The sequence below is a fragment of the Penicillium arizonense genome, assembly GCF_001773325.1.
Source record: "Penicillium arizonense strain CBS 141311 chromosome Unknown PENARI_contig013, whole genome shotgun sequence".
Classification (NCBI taxonomy): domain Eukaryota; kingdom Fungi; phylum Ascomycota; class Eurotiomycetes; order Eurotiales; family Aspergillaceae; genus Penicillium; species Penicillium arizonense.
In genome coordinates, this window is record NW_019173290.1 from 245718 (window position 1) to 263109 (window position 17392).

General features: G+C 49.0%; 5 protein-coding genes across 5 annotated transcripts; 4 read left to right on the forward strand and 1 right to left on the reverse strand.

Moving 5' to 3' along the window:
• Position 1: 1 nt before the first annotated feature.
• On the reverse strand, positions 2–1990 carry PENARI_c013G10508 (uncharacterized protein; the record flags this gene model as incomplete). The annotated part of the gene is made up of 6 exons (XM_022633340.1): positions 2–5; positions 190–1038; positions 1106–1248; positions 1325–1549; positions 1601–1705; positions 1793–1990. The coding sequence occupies 6 exons, from the start codon at positions 1988–1990 to the stop codon at positions 2–4; spliced, it is 1524 nt and encodes a 507-aa protein (XP_022486780.1).
• A 1720-nt stretch (positions 1991–3710) lies between these two features.
• Positions 3711–5676, forward strand: PENARI_c013G11200 (putative GABA permease; the record flags this gene model as incomplete). Its single annotated transcript, XM_022633358.1, has 7 exons — positions 3711–3878; positions 3931–4001; positions 4058–4171; positions 4238–4320; positions 4372–4773; positions 4835–5160; positions 5236–5676. The coding sequence occupies 7 exons, from the start codon at positions 3711–3713 to the stop codon at positions 5674–5676; spliced, it is 1605 nt and encodes a 534-aa protein (XP_022487047.1).
• A 1824-nt stretch (positions 5677–7500) lies between these two features.
• Positions 7501–9479, forward strand: PENARI_c013G10168 (FAD binding domain protein; the record flags this gene model as incomplete). The annotated part of the gene is made up of 2 exons (XM_022633331.1): positions 7501–9402; positions 9468–9479. The coding sequence occupies 2 exons, from the start codon at positions 7501–7503 to the stop codon at positions 9477–9479; spliced, it is 1914 nt and encodes a 637-aa protein (XP_022486755.1).
• Positions 9480–11479: 2000 nt separating this feature from the next.
• Positions 11480–12607, forward strand: PENARI_c013G06198 (uncharacterized protein; the record flags this gene model as incomplete). Its single annotated transcript, XM_022633234.1, has 1 exon — positions 11480–12607. One exon carries the CDS (start codon positions 11480–11482, stop codon positions 12605–12607), a length of 1128 nt encoding a protein of 375 aa, XP_022486784.1.
• Positions 12608–16268: 3661 nt separating this feature from the next.
• On the forward strand, positions 16269–17392 carry PENARI_c013G08884 (homeobox domain-containing protein; the record flags this gene model as incomplete). Its single annotated transcript, XM_022633301.1, has 3 exons — positions 16269–16364; positions 16426–17178; positions 17249–17392. The coding sequence occupies 3 exons, from the start codon at positions 16269–16271 to the stop codon at positions 17390–17392; spliced, it is 993 nt and encodes a 330-aa protein (XP_022486957.1).

Sequence of the window (17392 nt, forward strand, 5' to 3'; positions counted from 1 at the left end):
TTCATCTAAGGCCAAGATATAGTATGGCACCAGCCTACTTTACAGGATAAACCCGAAAGAATAAGCCAAGAAGAAGTCTTAATCTATGCATTATATATTTAATCCAAATAATACATCCCAAATACAATGCTAGACTATACACAAGCAGAAACATCAACACAATTCTTTCTTAAAACCTCCTGCGCATACTGCCTCGCCTCGACCTCCTCATCATCTTCATATTGAATTGAATACCGAACCTCCTTATGAATAACCATCCTATCCGGATCTTCGCCATCGCTTCGGTCATCCCCACGACCCTCATGCCGAACATGCGGTCTCGGCACAAGCTCAATCAAATCTGAGTCCGTTGGAAAGACATTCCCCTCTCCACTTCTCGTGTTATGCCTCTTCCCCTTCTCCGGCTTGGGGATACTCTGGTTAAGAGGTGCACTGAGGGGGAACATAGATCGACGGATTGGTGTGCGTGAAGTATCAGTTGCAGAGCCTGGTTTCGGACATCCGCCACTCATAACGGGGTGTTTCTTTCTGGGCGATCCATGTGCATGTGCATGTGGATTCCCATCGCGACAGAGGACATCCTTCGACGAAGAGGGAATACCCAAACCAGAACCAGAACCAGAACCAGAACCAAGGCCAGAACCACTCGTCTTCAGATTCAAATCCACGCCCAGATGCGGCATAAACCGCGACGCAGTCCCGGCTCTTTTGCGCTGAACTCGTGAATGCGATCTGGACCTGGTAGCTGACGCCGAGTTCGAACCAGACCCAGTCCCAGATCCAGACCCATCTTTAGAACTCCCTTTCGTTCCTCTTGATCTCGACGCACTACTCTCCAACGTCGAGTCACCCGCCGTACCGTAATTCGTGCTAACGGCTGCCATGAACGGTCTGAGACAGAAGACGCTGCATGCGACTAGGGCGTAGTGTAGTTCGACCTGCATCCAGACAGCAGGTCTGATAGAGGCGAGGGTTGTGTCTTTATTTTTGAGGGCGTCGTTGAGGGAGAAGATGTGGATTAGGGAGAATATTATAAGGCTATTTTGATTTTGAAAACGAGATTAGTCTGAGTTGTTTAGATCGAGGGATTGATATGGATACTCACGGAAAGCGGAATATAAAAGCGAAGCCGATTCCTAGTTTGCGTCGGACGGACATGAATAGGCCTTTTAGGAGGACTATTGCTAGTATGAAGAGGAGTAGTTCCGTTATTACGTCGACTGTGGCGATGAATTGCCATCTTCTGAACTGTTTTCAACCAAGGTATTAGTATTTGATGCTGGTTGGATTGGATACCTGGGTAGGTAGGTAGGTCTATATATACCAGATTCTTGCATTGACCACCGTCGCCTCGCCAAGGTGTATTCAATTCACAGTTGATCAGCACTATGAATATAGCCGGTATGACCCATGCAGTGCATAGAGCTAATGTCGCCCACGATGCTCGATTGTGAGGCTTCTGTGGCGTGAGGCGGAGGTAGATGGCCACGACGCAGCATTTGGAAAGGTAGATAATGATCAGAGCGAAGACATCGCTTGTTGCAATTAACTAAATGCTTAGTTTGGCCCCACATACTCGTTTGAACGAAAGAGCACTCACTGCCTGGATCTGATTGAGTCGACCATCGATTAATAGAGTAATCGATGTCCCGAATCCACGCGAACAAGCATAGAATACCAGACTTGATTGCACCACTGCGAGAGCCTAATCAAAACCAACATAGGAAATCAGCATCGCTTCCACAGCGCAAGCAATCAAACCATGGGATAGTCCAAATCCCTCAAAACTTACAGTAGCACCCAACAACACCCAATCATCCCGCGCAAATGGCGGAATAAGCATAAGCCTCACATAAAGCCGAATCAAAAAACAAACGAGAGAAATCACCAGTCCAAGCGCCGCGGTGATAATCAACCATGCGCCATGATGCAATTCATCGACTACCTCAAAGGGCGGCGAGTGGCCGGAGGGCACGTACGGGCCACCCATGGCAGGGAGGTGGGCAGCTGGAAGAGCAGAGCAGAGCAGGCGAAGGAACACCCGGGACGATGGGACCTAGGGATGCCTTCTGCTTGTGCCAATCATGTGGAGGGAATATAGGATGTGTGTGAAATGAAACGAATGGAAGTCACATGTATAAACATAAACTGGTTTACCGTCAGACGTCAGATCGGAGACCCATGTGGGCCAGATAGTGGAATGAGAAGAGAAAAGAAAGAAGGGATCGACTTTGAAACTGGAATTGGGATTGGGGATTCGGGATTCCGGGTGTATACTTTACATTTACATGTACTGCGGTGGAGGCATGCGGCGATTAAGAGTATGAGTATGCAGGCGACAATAAGCATAGCAAATCAATTTAGTGTTGCTAGCTCCTACTTTATTTAGTATGATATGGGGCTGTGATACAGTCTGTCGGGCGACCATATGGCGATAGCCCATCCAGGCGAAGATCTAACTGATCTAGGCTTGTGTACGGGTGGTCTCCAGGCTTCAGTATATTTCTGGATGATAAGGCAAGATGGGCGCAATGTCGACTTGAGACCAGCGGTGCGTAGCAGGTATGGATCTGGATCAAATTATCCCTTTTTTCGTTTTTAATTGGAGCACAACGACGCCAGTTTTGAGATGATATGAAAAATCTGAGATCACACTCTGGATCCAATGATTATTGCCTTGCGCCCTCACATCGAGAGCATGGCGCTTATCGATGATCGACGGTTAGTGCTTCGTGTTGGGCGGTAGGGTTGTAGATCAGCATGCAGGCCCCTTGGGGGAATGGGGCGTGGATTTGAATTTCTGGTCTCCGATAGGTTGGTTGTGTGGCTTTCAACAGAAGAAAGCGAGGGGTTGCATATCCGCACACCCACAGTCTTGGTCTAGGGCGTGGCTTGTGGCGGAATATCTGGGGGATAAGCATCAAGGGAGGGATTTGCGCCCTAGATTAGAGGCTGGCCTGGCGCGATGCATCAGAAATGCAGTGCTGTGTGCTGGCAGTGGATATTGACTGGTCGAATGGTTTGTTTTGTTCGATCACACTCGAGCATCCCCGGTCTAGATAGCAATCTTCAAAACAAGAGGCTATTATAGGACAGAGCATGAATTACAAAAGAGATGGCTCTAATATTATATGGACCTCAAGCCAATAAATCAAGTCCGAAACCAAATGCACGTCCCTCGGGATGCAAGGTCCCAATAGCCCCATTCCAGGCAGAACCATCAAGGGATAAGCATCAAGCGGCCCAAAAAAAATGAATCTAGCAGTACCACCTAGCTGGACTAATCGCAGCTCGATACTGTAGACAAAGGATGTGTCACTCAGGACTGGCCGTGTCTACTGTCCAGATTTTCCCACATGGTTTCTCTCGCGCGCGAGAATCCCTCCTAGGCCATGCCTTGCTCCCACGCCAATACCACGCTTCCTCTCTAAACCCTGTAATGCAGTGGCTGTCATGAACCCGACGCTTTGGGCTCTCTCCTAATACCTGCTCCTTTTGGTTACGCCTGCCTTTTGGATCTGTGGTGGTATTCTGTTCGGGTGCCTTATATACTTCTGATCCTTGATTCTTCCGGGCGTTGAGTTGAGGACTGCGGAGATATTAGTTGTTCTTTTGTTCTTTCATTCTGGAAATCTCCCTTTCCTGCGAGGGACGCTATCCGGTCTTGTCTTGTTCTCTGGACTGGATGTTTTATCGGTGCTGTGTTCAAAATGACTGTTTTCAACAGATCCAGGCCTGACTCCCAGCAGGCGGTGACTGGTTACGACAATGATAATGATGAAGAATATGCGCAGAAAGGCCTTGTGGCGCCCCGGTATATGGGCACCAAGGCTGATCAGCGAGATATGAATGCTCTAGGTCGAGTACAGGTTTTACGAGTAAGACCTTTCCTTTCCAAGTTACTGATTTAGCATTACTGACATTATCAAGAGAAACTTTCGATTTGTTTCCATTGTTGGTTTTGGATGTACCTTGATCTGCACATGGGAGGTGATCTTGACGTACGTTCATGTCCACCCGTGCCATGTGGTCATGCAAATATTGACTCCATTTATAGATTGTTATCGGCTGGCTTGACCGATGGCGGTACAGCGGGTTTGATATGGGGGTTTGTTGGTGTCTCCCTTGGATTCTCACTGGTGTATGCCAGTATAGCTGAGATGGCCTCGATGTAAGTTGTCCATCCCCTTGACCTGGCTGGTTGAATTTCCCTTGCCAACATGTCAACCTCCTTTAGGGCACCCACTGCTGGTGGACAATACCACTGGGTCTCCGAGTTTGCACCGAAACGAGGACAAAAGTTCCTAAGTTATATTACAGGTACTACAGCTCAATCTATCTGAAGCTCTTTTAGCTAACAGTGTATCCCAGGTTGGCTCTCTGCAATGGGATGGCAATGTGCCATCGTATCCATCGCCTACCTCGCCGGCACCATCATCCAAGGTCTGATAGTCTTGAACCAGCCAGACTATGACTTCCAAAGATGGCATGGCACAATGCTCGTGATAGCTATCTCGACATTCTCGATTCTATTCAACACATTCCTAGCCAAGAATCTACCTTTCGTGGAAGGACTAATCTTGATTATCCACGTTGTCGGCCTGTTCGCTATCATCATCCCGCTGTGGGTTCTCGCACCGCGGAACAATGTTCGCGCAGTCTTCACCACGTTCAACAACGGGGGTGGCTGGGATAATTCGGGCACGGCAACACTGGTGGGCCTGTCGACTACCATCACGTCGATGCTTGGTTATGACTGCGCCGTGCACATGTGTAAGGCTCACCTGTTGGTTCTGTTTACAAGTTGTATCTTACTGACACTGATACTGGACAGCCGAAGAAATCAAAGATGCATCAGAGACTTTGCCCAAGGCTATGATGTCCTCAGTTGCCATTAACGGGGTGCTAGGTTTCGTCATGCTAGTCACGCTGTGCTTTACTCTAGGCGAAGTCGACAAAGTCCTTGATAGCCCGACCGGATTCCCATTCATTCAGATCTTCTACAACACAACCGGTAGTATAGCCGCTACGAATGCGATGACGGCCGTGTTAGTTGTAACACTAACAGCCAGCACAATCACCGAAGTGGCAACCGCATCGCGACAACTGTGGTCGTTCGCTCGCGACGAGGGACTACCCTTTTCGTCATTTTTCGCATATGTAAGTTAGCCCAGTGCAAAAGCGCAATAGTGCAACAAACAAGAACAGAGATTAATAAGCCAACCAAACAATCAGGTCACACCGGGCTGGAACATCCCCCTCAACTCGGTCATGGTGTCACTAGTAGTAACGATCCTCCTCTCGATGATCAACATCGGATCCCAAGTCGCCCTCAACGCCGTTATATCACTTACTATAACGTCACTGCTCTCAGCATACATCGTCTCTATTGGCTGCGTACTCCTCAAACGTATTCGCGGAGAGTCACTCCCACACCACCGCTGGACACTGGGGAAATTCGGTCTGGCGGTCAATGTTGGGGCCCTGGCGTTTTTGTGCCCGATGTTTGTTTTTTCTTTCTTTCCCTTGACCACTGATGTGACGGTTGAGACGATGAACTGGAGCGTGGCGATGTATGTTGGCATCATTGGATCGGCGTCCCTTTACTATTGGGCTAGGGGGAGACATCATTTTATTCCGCCTGTGGCTTTGGTTAAGAGGGATGAAAACCTTTAAGCGGTCCCGGCTACAGCGGGCTTGGGCTTGGTCTGGGCTTTCTTTTTTTCTTCTGTTAAGTATATGTATTTTGGTTTATGCTCCTGTCATGGGGACTGTACGTTGATGGTTTAGGAGATGTATAGATGTATATAGATTATCATGTTCAGATTATCATTATTGTTACCATCGCTAGGTTTTACTCCTAAATACACACTGTAGTTGTCCCAGCTCCGACACAATATGACGTGACAAGTGCATGTACAGTAGCCCCTGTGCTGATAGTTACTCGGTTGAGAAACGTCTCGGAAACTTTCATGCCCAATATTCAACTCAAGTCCCCGCCAAAGTTATCAGATGGGACCGTTGAGACGGGAAACCAAACAAACAACCTTGCATCCTCAACCTGCGACAAGAGTGGATCAATCCAAGCCGCAATACACACACACATACATGTACGCGTATAGTGACACACCGAATGTTACCTGTAGAAAGCCTCCGAGCAAGGCTCAAGGGTGTTTCAAGCTATGTGTTAATGTTAATAGAGTAAGCAGTCAGCCGCCCCACGGCTCCAAGACTCTAAGACTCCCTATTCCAGGAGGACGGGAGACTGAGACTAGGAGGGAGGCTAGCTGTCTGGGAAACGCGCCCCAGGGGCTGATTTCGAAGATCGGGCTATCCTTTTTTCTAGAACAGGCCGGAACATCCAATGCGCCCCACTGATTGATATCGAACGGCTTGTGTTACCCACTCTGGACCCGGTGGTTGGGAAATGATCGTACTGGCGTGGAGGGATCGGGCAAAAGTACCTGTACCTGTATCGGGCGGGAATAGGGCTAGTGGGTGGTTTGGGACTTAGTAGCCAACGGGGCTTGCTGGATGATGCCCGGCGATTCGGAAAGTGGGGGAGTTTATAGAGTGATCCATCTCGAGATGGAGAGTGGGGTTAGGTGATGAGGTGTACATGTATAGACAACTCTAGAAGTAATGATTGTATATTCAGATATAAAAGTATAGATGTAGAAGTAGAGAGTGGAGGTGTAGACAATAAAGAGTGGGGGAAAAGAGAAAGATCATGTGAAGCTGTCACGGGTTATCAGATGCGAATGTTTCCACTTATGTAATATGATACGGTACAGGTATTATCTGATTGATCTGATAGCCGAGGTGAATTTCCTTTTTATTATTTTATTATTTTATTACCTTTTTCTGTATGCTCATTCTTCATTTTATTTTTCAGTCAGCCCACCCGGACCTGACTTTTCCTTATTGCTTTCCCCTGTAAACATGCCATGTCTATGACGTGGGGACCCTGTCTGGAGCCGGAAGTCGCCTCGGGTTCCGTTCACGCCGGTAATAGCTTTACAACTTTTTCTATGCACTGTCGATCTGGAGAGATGGATACAATAACCCCAAATGGAGACAGCGTATCCAGTAGTAGAGTCCGTATTACCACGCCATTAGTACTAATGTTAAGTTATTACTTCTTTACCCGTAGTCGTGTTTGATTGCCGGAAACGTGTAACATACCCGGTGGCGAATCTGATAATTCCTTACCGAAGCATCCCTATTTCTGCGGAACTGCGATCCCGAAGAATTCCTCGGGTCCATGCTTCCAACCTCATCCCACTCTCCTCTCTTTATTATTCGTAGGAAAAGGGGTTCTTCAATTTATGACGTTTGTATCGTCTTGACTTTTATACCCTGATTTTCCTTCGCTCCGGTTTGCCTCCGTCGCCACTTGAGAACACCCCTCCACAGTTCCCCTTGGGTATGCTACGAGTCAATCAAGAGACACACAAACACACAATCTGACTGTTCCTAGTCCACGCAGTCCAATTCGTCATGCCATCAGCAACCTATGCTTCCACGGGGCCTCGCACCCGCAGAGGCACTTATCAGGATATCCCGGTGTCCTCCACCTCTCACCCAGACAACCCAATTCCCGAAGAGCCTCGAGGCGTGCGTGCTCTTTCTGTGACCGATACCAACTTCAATGTCATCTCCCCTGAATCCTCTCAAAGCACCGAATCGAGTAGCTCTGATTCCCCCGTTACTCCTCTGACACCGCCCGAGTCCCAATCCGATGAAGAACTTGCAACCGACAAGGTCGATGGCACCCGCCAACGACGACGGGCGTCGACCGTCCTGATCTCCCAGAACTCGGACGATATGAGACGGGTGCTAGGAACTGTTGGCACCGCAGGTACTCAGAAGCTTGAGTCTCTCTGCTGTGGTGGGGGTTGTTGCCGGGGACAAGCATTGCGCCGTATAGATGGTCCTATCTCGGGCTTCAATTCCATCATTGGACCCTCCGATAACAAGGCTTTCGATAGCCTCAGGCTGAATCTCGATCTCCTTACTATGGACAGCGAGCTCTCCAATATTGCCCCGCTCCCCGAGAAGACAATATCCTTCAAGCCAGTCCCCGCATCAGCCGCCAGTGTGGCATTCGGCCCCGCAGACCACCCTCCAGAGTTCGTGCAGCCGCATCCTCCTTACCAAGTGTACCGCGCCCCTCTCTTCCACGCCCGTGAGTTGACCGGTCCCGGCGCGGAGAAGCGCACCTACCATTTCGACATCGATGTCACAGACTACCCCGCCGAAAGTGGGATGGTCGACTTCGTAGTAGGCGGCGCGATTGGTGTGTGTCCCAAGAACAAGGACTCGGAAGTTGAAGATGTACTCAACCTGCTCGGTGTGCCCCGCTCAATGCGCGATAAGAAGATCCTCATGCGCACCACCAAGGGCCGCTGGCCCACGATCTGGGGTGACGACAAGCCCCGTGAACTGATCACAACCCGCCGCGAAGTCCTAAGCTGGTGCTCCGATATCCAATCCTACGCCCCGACAAAGCCTCTCTTCCGCCTTCTCGCCGAACACAGCAGCGAGCCAAACGAGAAAAAGATTCTTGAATACCTCTCCTCGGCACAAGGCCAAGGCGCCTTCTGCGATCTCCGTACCAGCTCCTTCGTCTCCCTCTCGCAGCTCCTCCACGCCTTCCCTTCCTCCCAACCACCCCTCGATCACCTTCTCTCCGTCCTCAACACCCTCATGCCACGCTTCTACTCCCTCTCCCAAGACCCCCAGATCTCCTGCCAATACAAGGGCTCAGAGTGCCGCCGCCTGATAGAAGTAGCAGTCACAGTCGCCGAGTCAGACGACTGGCGGGGCGGAACCCGCACAGGCGTGGGATCCGGGTACCTGGAATCCCTCGCCCGCCGCGCCATCGCCGCCGAAGCCAGCGGCGAGAAACTCGACCTCCACGTCCCCATGTTCCGTGGCCTAATGGCCAACCCGCTCGCCACGCGCTTTGCGTCCGACGGACCCATGCTCCTCATCGGCGCCGGCGTCGGCATCGCCCCATTCCGCGGCTTCGTCCAGCGCCGTTTGCAATCCGCCAATTGCGCAAACAAGGTCTGGGTGTTGCAGGGTGTGCGCGATTCCCTACTCGACGAGTTGTACAGCGGCGAATGGGGTGTCCACGAGGACAAGGTGCGCACTGTTGTACAGAGTCGCAAGGGCGAGAGTCGCTATGTGCAAGAGGAAGTCCGCCACCAGGCCGATCTGGTCTGGTTCGTCATTAACTCGCTCGATGGACGTGTCTTCGTCTGTGGTAGCGGTAAGGGTATGGGCGAGGGCGTCGAAGCCGCGCTTGTCGAAGTCGCCATGGCCAAGGGTAATCTGAACGCCCAGGAGGCTGATATGTTCTGGCAGCGCAAGAAGGAGGCTGGCCAATATATTGCTGTAAGTTATGGTTGCCTGACTGGTTACTGGGGGGCTGTGCTGACTGGTACTTTTTTACTATGCAGGAAACTTGGTAATCAACTCGATTCTGGTTGATTGCATGGCGTAAGCCATTTTGAGTGATTGAGCTTCCTTTATCGTGTCGTCTCTTCGTGGCGTATGTCTCCATGAAATGGCTACATATTCACTGCAACGCTAAGTCGGGCAAAAGCACATCTTTCTTTGGTCGCTTGTCCTTCGTACATATTTCTCTTTGCATCTGCATACCCTCCGCAGTTTCCTTCCTCTTGCTTTCTTTTTTTCTCGACAAGCTCCATCCAGTATGGCTGATACCTCTGACTGGGTATTTCCCTATCATCCTGGCTTTTCCATCTTTCTATGGACTTCTTATTTTGTCGTACTTTAGCGGGGCGGTTATCTGTTCTCATATTTTGACTTGGTTTTTCTTGTCTTTTCTTTATTTTTGCATGCATGGCTTTCCTTATTCTCTCATTTCTCGGGTTTGCGTTTCTCGTTCTTATACAGTTGTTGAACATGGATACATTTCTTCTTTATCATGTCGGTTCCTGAATTATCTGCTATATCTCGGTGGTTTGGCAACAGGGATTCTCGTTCCATGTGTCCGCCGTTCCTCTCAGCGTGACTGTTCATATACATAGCACCAGTGTCATCTGGCTTATCCGCCTTGTCCAGGTCAACAACAGAGATTGAAGATTTCCTAAAACCTTGGGGGCATATTATACACTAGGCTCTATTCCATTCTGCCAACCGAGTTGATCGAAAGCGAAGCGTCCGCTGGATGGAGTATCTTGCATATAGCCCTTCCTCACACACGCTGAAGGGCAAGATGTTCAAAGGATCACATTAGTTACGACTTTGTTCCTCTGCGACAATCCGGTACCTTGCTTATCCTAACTTCGAACAAGACGTGGGCGAGGTGCTTTCACTCGGATTGGTATTCTGAAAATTTACCTCGGTGACTCTGCGGTTTCGGGTTTCAGGTGCCTCGAGATCACTTTTGAGCATATTCTATAGACGGATTAGGCGTGGACAAGGTGGTCTCACTCATCAAACTTCATCAATTGGACTTCATATTTCTTTCTTCCTTCGGACTCTTTTCCTTCGTCGGTTCTCATACAATCCATTGCTCTTCCACGCTCTTGTTTCCTCTCTCTTAAAGTACAATTCCTTCTTCGACTCGTCTTCTTTCTTCACACCTCTTCCTTCTTTCTTTCTTCGCATTTCTTCTTCATTCCAGAACACCTCCTCTCTCTTAAATCATCGAAGGTTGCTTGCCCTCCAACCTATCATACCATCCCAATCCCTGGACAGGTCTCTGTACATCGGAGAAGACTAACCCAGTCATCTTCACAACAGCCTTCTTCCTTGTGAGTTCAAGTATTTCTTTACGCATGCGTCCTCTTCTTCTTCATATTTCTTCCTTCCTCAACACACTTTCTTCCTTGATCGATACCACTCCTTCCTCCTTCACAATTCTTCATCCTTTATCGATCAAAGGTCTCTTCCTTTTCTACCCATCGGATTATCCGAGAGAATTAACACTCACTCTTCTTCTTCGTGACATAAGTCTAGTCCAACGAAACCTTCTTTCTCGTGAGTACAAGAGCCTGCTCCTTTTGTATTCCCGTCCGTCATTCCTTACTTCCTTCATACTTTTGAACATTTCCTATGTTACCCTATCGGCTCTTCTCTCATGATTTCTTTTTCTTCGTTTACTCTATACCCTTCTTCGCTAACATCAATCTGGTCAGTCTGAGAAGACGTACCTATACTACATCACGTTGCACTGCAGCGGCTTCTTCTTGACTCTTCTCCGGTCTGCATGACAGCCATCGCAGATCATCTATTTACCGTCCGCGTGAGCCGATTCAGCTTCTAATTACATCCTTCTCATGGATTTTACTAATCTTCCCTCATTACAGGAATTGTCTTGTTTTCGGTGGCATCGAAAAGACACCGCAAGAGACCAAAAGAGTGTCCAAAAGCCCCGTCAGTGGCTATCAACGGTTAAGGTCTCACTGCAAGTAGTCGGCTCTACTCCACATGTGGTCCCGCAATGAGCGATACTGATATTGCATCCTGGAAGAAGTTTTGCGCGATCCTTGCTCAGCTTTATCCACCAACAAACATCGACGATATCCTTGCAATTATGGGAGCTGCTGATCAGCTTCGGCTGAACCGCTCTGTGCCCAGGCTCAAGGGAAAATCGAACTGGATGTCCTGGTCCGAACGTCTTTTCGTGATCCTCAAAGACATCAGGCCGGTTTACCTCGAAATCCTCACTGGGAGATACCGTTGCCCCGTTCCACTGACAGGCGAAGGGGTGACAAAAGTGGACCAAGCAAAGCAGAAGGCCCGCATCGCCGCCTGGAAGGCTGACAGCTATCGGGTCCGCGCTTATCTAGGTTCAACGCTGGCTGATGAACCTGCCTCTCATGTCAAAGACATCTACGACACCCACGAGGCCTACCAAAAGCTAGAGGCTCAGTTTGCGGAGAAGAAACTGATGTCTGGTTCACGATGCTGGTCCGAATGGACCAAGCTGAAATATGACCCCTCGGAAATCACTGCCCTGGAGTTCGTGCGCCAGTTTCAACAGGCTATCTTCCAATTGAAGATGACCCAGAGGTCGGGCTTAGGACCCAAGCAGCAACTGCCGCAATTCATGCAGGCCATCAACATGCCCGGATTCGCCACTTTCCTCACGAGCATCGATCCTGACTTCGACAGTACGGATCTGATGGAGATCGCATACGCAAGCTTCATCCAATTCGTTCAATCAGGAGAGAACCCAGACCTAGCTGTGTTTAGGAGAGTAACAGACCCGTTGAGGTCGGACAAGGCGAAAAAGCCTGTCACCACTGACAAGGCACCTCCTGCGGCCAACTCCTTCAAGAATACGGACAAAGGCAAGAAACGGCCTAGCGAGGGTTCAAGTGATCAAGTTGTTCGCAGGCCTCGACTGAGTGACGAGGCTGGGAAGGTGTTCCGTATGACCACGACGGGTGTCGTCACCCCTCGTCCACACCCATCAAACAGGTCAGCTCCCAGTTCTCAGTCGAATGACAGGCGTGCGGGTTCTCCTCTCTTTTTCACCCTGGATAGTAGTGATGAAGTCGGCGACGATGGAGGCTCGCCGTTAGTCATCGATGAAAACGCTCTTGACTCGGCGGCGCGGTCTTAGATGCTTGAATCTATTCCAACGCGCAGGGATGCATATACCATGGAGGGCGGTATTGCTATTTACCGGAGGTTATGGGTTATTCTTATTCTTTGCTATTTATTTCGTTGCGTTGTCATTCTTTATTCTTATCATGAGAGAGGGCGTTTCATGGTTGACGGTTGAGGATTGCTTATTCTTATCTACTTCGAGTGATATAACATATTTTACAATGGGACTGCATTATTTCTACATGCTACTATATACCATATTAACCATGAATGCAGCATTCTTAACATCCATGGGTTAAAATCAATTGAGGTTGGCATATCAGGGTCCTTGTAACGAAGCTATGTAAGGATTGTCCTTTTTTGGCTATGATAGATCTTCAAAAAAGATATAAAGAGGCTAAAAAAGGAGGCTAAAAGAAAGATCTAAAAAGAGAGCAATAAAAAAGAGAGAGGATTTCGTTCGTCGACTGCTTGGAATAAGCAATAAAAAATAGATCACGCCTCGGGAAAGGCGTAGATCCAGCTGATATTTCACGGTATAAATATTCTAGCAAATATGACAGGCCACCGCCTACCTACAGACACCATGACAGTGGCCACTTCTACAGGGGACGCTAGGCTAAACATTCCGTCACGTCGATCACATATAAACATGCAGTAGCAGGGCACGGGTACCATCCTGACGTTACAGATACTGTAGCCACATCTTGGCCTCGATAGCAAGGTGACATCTGCAATATGCAGCCAATTGAAAAGAAACAAAGACCACTTCCTGACGACGCGCATCGGCTTTAGGGTTTAGGCATCAAAGACAAAGAAACAGCCTCTCGAGTCGCGTGGCATTCCATTGGACTATTCGCTGGACCATCGCACAAGTCACAAATCATTTCCACGCTGTCTGGTCCCCTGAGAGTCTATATGCACCTATATACTCCACGGACGCAGTCTAACCCCAAATAGCAGGAGAGCTAACACCCACGTCATACGTCCAGCGTACAGCGCATACATGTATACAAAAAAGAAAAAAAAAGAAAGCATAAATAAATAACAACCCATCGAACCAATAACAACCCCAGCCATAAATATCACCCTCCATTCCTAGCGACGGATTGGTTGCCTTACATGAGTTGCGCATGAACTACCGTTCATGCCACGAGATGAACGCCAGGATACCCTGTCAGGAGGAAAAAGGCAAACAAGAAGTCAAATCAGATTATCTAGATTTTCGTGCCCGGCTGCGAGCTCCACCGACCTATCGAGGATGCAGAACCAGGAAACTGGAAATTGGACATGCGGCGGGGGCTGGATTGGTTGAGATTGCAATGCAGCTGTACCATTTTTTTTTTTTGTGAGTGTCTCGCTTGCCTTGCTTGCTGCTGTGATACTACATAACGAAGATGCGATGCGCGACAGGGTTTGCTAGAGGGACAGTACAATGGTACTGTTCCTTGTGCATGGCGGGGTTTGCATGTATATGTAGTTTGATTCCATCCCTACCTTGGCTCTCTGGGCTTTGGGGTTCCCCCGGTGATAGAGTGACATGACATTTGGGCAGAAGGTGAAGAAACCGGGAGGCATTCAAAGGCCGAAAGAAGGAGATTGTGGTAACACTGTACAGTAAAATGGAATTGAAAGGAGACTATTGATTCTAGACGGAATCTTGGCAAAGGGCAGGTCAACAATTATAGGTACGGTAAGACAAAGAAGCTCAAATGTCAGGAAAAAATAAGGTTACCCAAAACACTCAAAAATGGGGAGAATAAATGAAATAAATGAATATTCATACGGATATTCCCGACATGTTTCCCACGTACCGGGACGTGACAAATATCGTGCATGAGGCGACGTATTCCGCAGTTCTAGATCAATTGTTCCGTATAAGTCCAACCCTAGCCCCATTCTCCAAATTTCCCCAAACATTGCCCTTTTGGACCAGTCACTTCGAGGGCCGATCGCAGTTCTTTTCTGCGAGATCTGATGATCTGCATCCCTCCATTTTATGCACGATCTCGGATCTTGAGAATGGGCCCAAACTGGGGCATGGCATGTATGACGATCGGGTTGAATTCCAATTACTGTACTTGTGCTTTGGGGGCGAATGTGTTCTAGAAGTAGATTAACATACTACTGTATTATTAATATATTTATTTGGCCTCTTTGCTTTTGTGGCCTGTGTGGCCTGTGACTATGTGGATAGACAGACCTGAGGTAACACTATTTTAGACAGGTTAGTGTCAAATTGAGATCAGATCTGGGAGGGCGAATCAGGGGGAACCAGCTTGCTGGGTCCGAGTTCCACGGATAGGAAATAAATTAATTTCTCCAAAAAGGGGAGATCTGAGAATCCCCCGGGGCTGACTACCCTGTTGAGACAAATTGGCCATTAAACCTTGAGCCCTGGGTCCTTGGGATGGCACTTGGGGGCGGGCGGACAGTCTCCGAAACGTCACGGCAACTGAGGGTCGGGCAATAGGTGTCAGATTAATGCTATACCAATAATAGATGTTGCAATTTTACAAAGTGAACCAGTCCTCTTTCAATATTAATGTGTCTACATGTATGGATTAAGACGGAGGATGAGACCAATAGAGGTATCTTCCACGGGATCCTGTCAGAGCGACTCCATTGTTCCGTTGGCCTGATTGGCTTGAATCACAGTCTTGTTCAGCTTGCATCGACACGGGTCCACTTAGGATCTCCGACTGCGCCATTATTGAATTGTCAGGTTGTGACTAGTTCCTAGGGTGTGGCCTAGTGTTTAGTGATCTCATTAGCGCAGAGTCAAGTCACTTCAGATCCAGTGTCCATCTGCACCGTACTTCAGATATCATATGCAGGCTAAGCCACATGCAGAGGGAAAAAGCAAGATAGGATAGTTTGTGATCAGATCCAAAGGAACAGAACAAAAAGAAGGAAAAATAGAAAATAGGAAATAGAAAATAGAAAAAGAAAAAGAAAAAGGTAAAAAGGAAAAGAAAAAGAAAAGCAAAAAAGCAAAAAAAGGAACGCCACTTGAGTGGAGAGAGTGAAGAACCCCTAGGCGATCTGCCCATCCCTGTCCATGGGCCGCCATGGATTCTCCCCTCTCTCGCTTCTCTTTGGTCGATCGATCTCCGTGCCCGATGAGAGGCTCCGGGCCATCTGCGATCGAGAAGCGTCATCCTCGGACTTGGACTCGGCGATCTTTTCCACCTTTACTGTGTCTTTCTAGTTGGGAGGTATACTTCCTTATGTATGTGTTTGATATGTTATATTGTTTTATCTCGTTTTATGTTTGATGCGTTTTATGTGAGTTTCAAACTGAAAAACCCCAATTTTAGAGTAAATTCCCAAACCAAATCCCGGGGAGAAGATCGCCTAGACTGACAGGAAAAGAGACTTCTGTCAACTAAGGAACCTCTATGCATGCCTCGGAACTTGTACCCACCACGATCGTCATTTTCGGCCCCCCCTGTTCTTGCTTTTCCATGGACATTATTTTTAATTATTGGATTTTGGCTCTGCTTTTCCTTAAAATGTACGGGCCCTGCATTATTTGGATTCCCCAACCTTGCATATAAGCCCTTGATGTAAAAAAGCCTGATTTCCCTGGTATGTTCCCCTCCCTTCTCTTATGAGTCTCATTAATCTTGTATAGTTCTCTCTTCTCTCTTCTCTTTCCCTCTTCCCTCTCTATGTCACAGTCCCGTGAGGACGAAGATCCCGATATGGCTATTTCGTATACAAGCCAGCCGCCGGCCGGCTCTCAAACTCTCCCTTCGTTCCGCGAGGTAAGACTAAACTTCTAAAACACAAGATATCAGACGATATTGAATATTAATCTTCATTCAGCTCCTCCCCGCTCACCTCCACGATGAAATCGAATCTACATCTGCATACTACACCCCGCCACGCCAACAGGAGCGCCCCGGATCAGGCCACGAGATGGCCGATCCCCGATCAATCCCAGGCTACAACTCGCACCCCTCAAAAATGCCCTACGACGCACACCGAGAATACACAGTCAGCCGCGGCGACCACACACGCCATATGGCCGACCCAGGCCACCACATGCGGCTATCGGAAAGCTCAACACGCGGACCTAGCCCGATCCTCCCCCCAATCCGCGACCTGGACTCCATGCCGGGCCGAAACATGAACACCCAGGGTGCTGTCAGCAGCGGCAGTGGTGGCAAAGGATATCCCGAGCGAGGTCCAGTTCCACCTCCACGCTCCGACCCCTTCGGCCAGGAGTATCGCCAGCCTGGCGGGCCCGGGCCCATGGCGGTGCCCTTGTCTGATCGTCGCAGCGCAGAGCATTACCAGCAAGCGATGATGCATCCCGGGTCGCCGTATGGGCATCCGGCTATGGGATACTCCGACGAGGAGCAGATATCGCCGCAGATGATGGCTCATGGGCAGCAGGCCAATTTTGGTATTATGGGTGATACTATTGATCCGAAGACGAAGCGCAGACGGGGGAACCTGCCGAAGCCTGTGACTGATATCCTGCGCGCTTGGTTCCATGAGCATCTTGATCACCCTTATCCTAGTGAGGAGGATAAGCAGATGTTCATGACGAGGACGGGTCTTTCGATTAGCCAGGTAAGATATGACCTTGCGGGTCTGTGTTTGTTTTGTTGGGAAGGGTTGCTAATGGGTTCTCCGCGTGCAGATTAGTAACTGGTTTATCAATGCTCGGCGACGACAGCTGCCTGCGCTGCGGAATCAAATGCGCAGTGGCGATGTTGACTCGTCGCGACAGTCTCCGTTCAGTGATGCTGATGGCTCTGAGCAACTTGCCTCGCCTCACCACTGA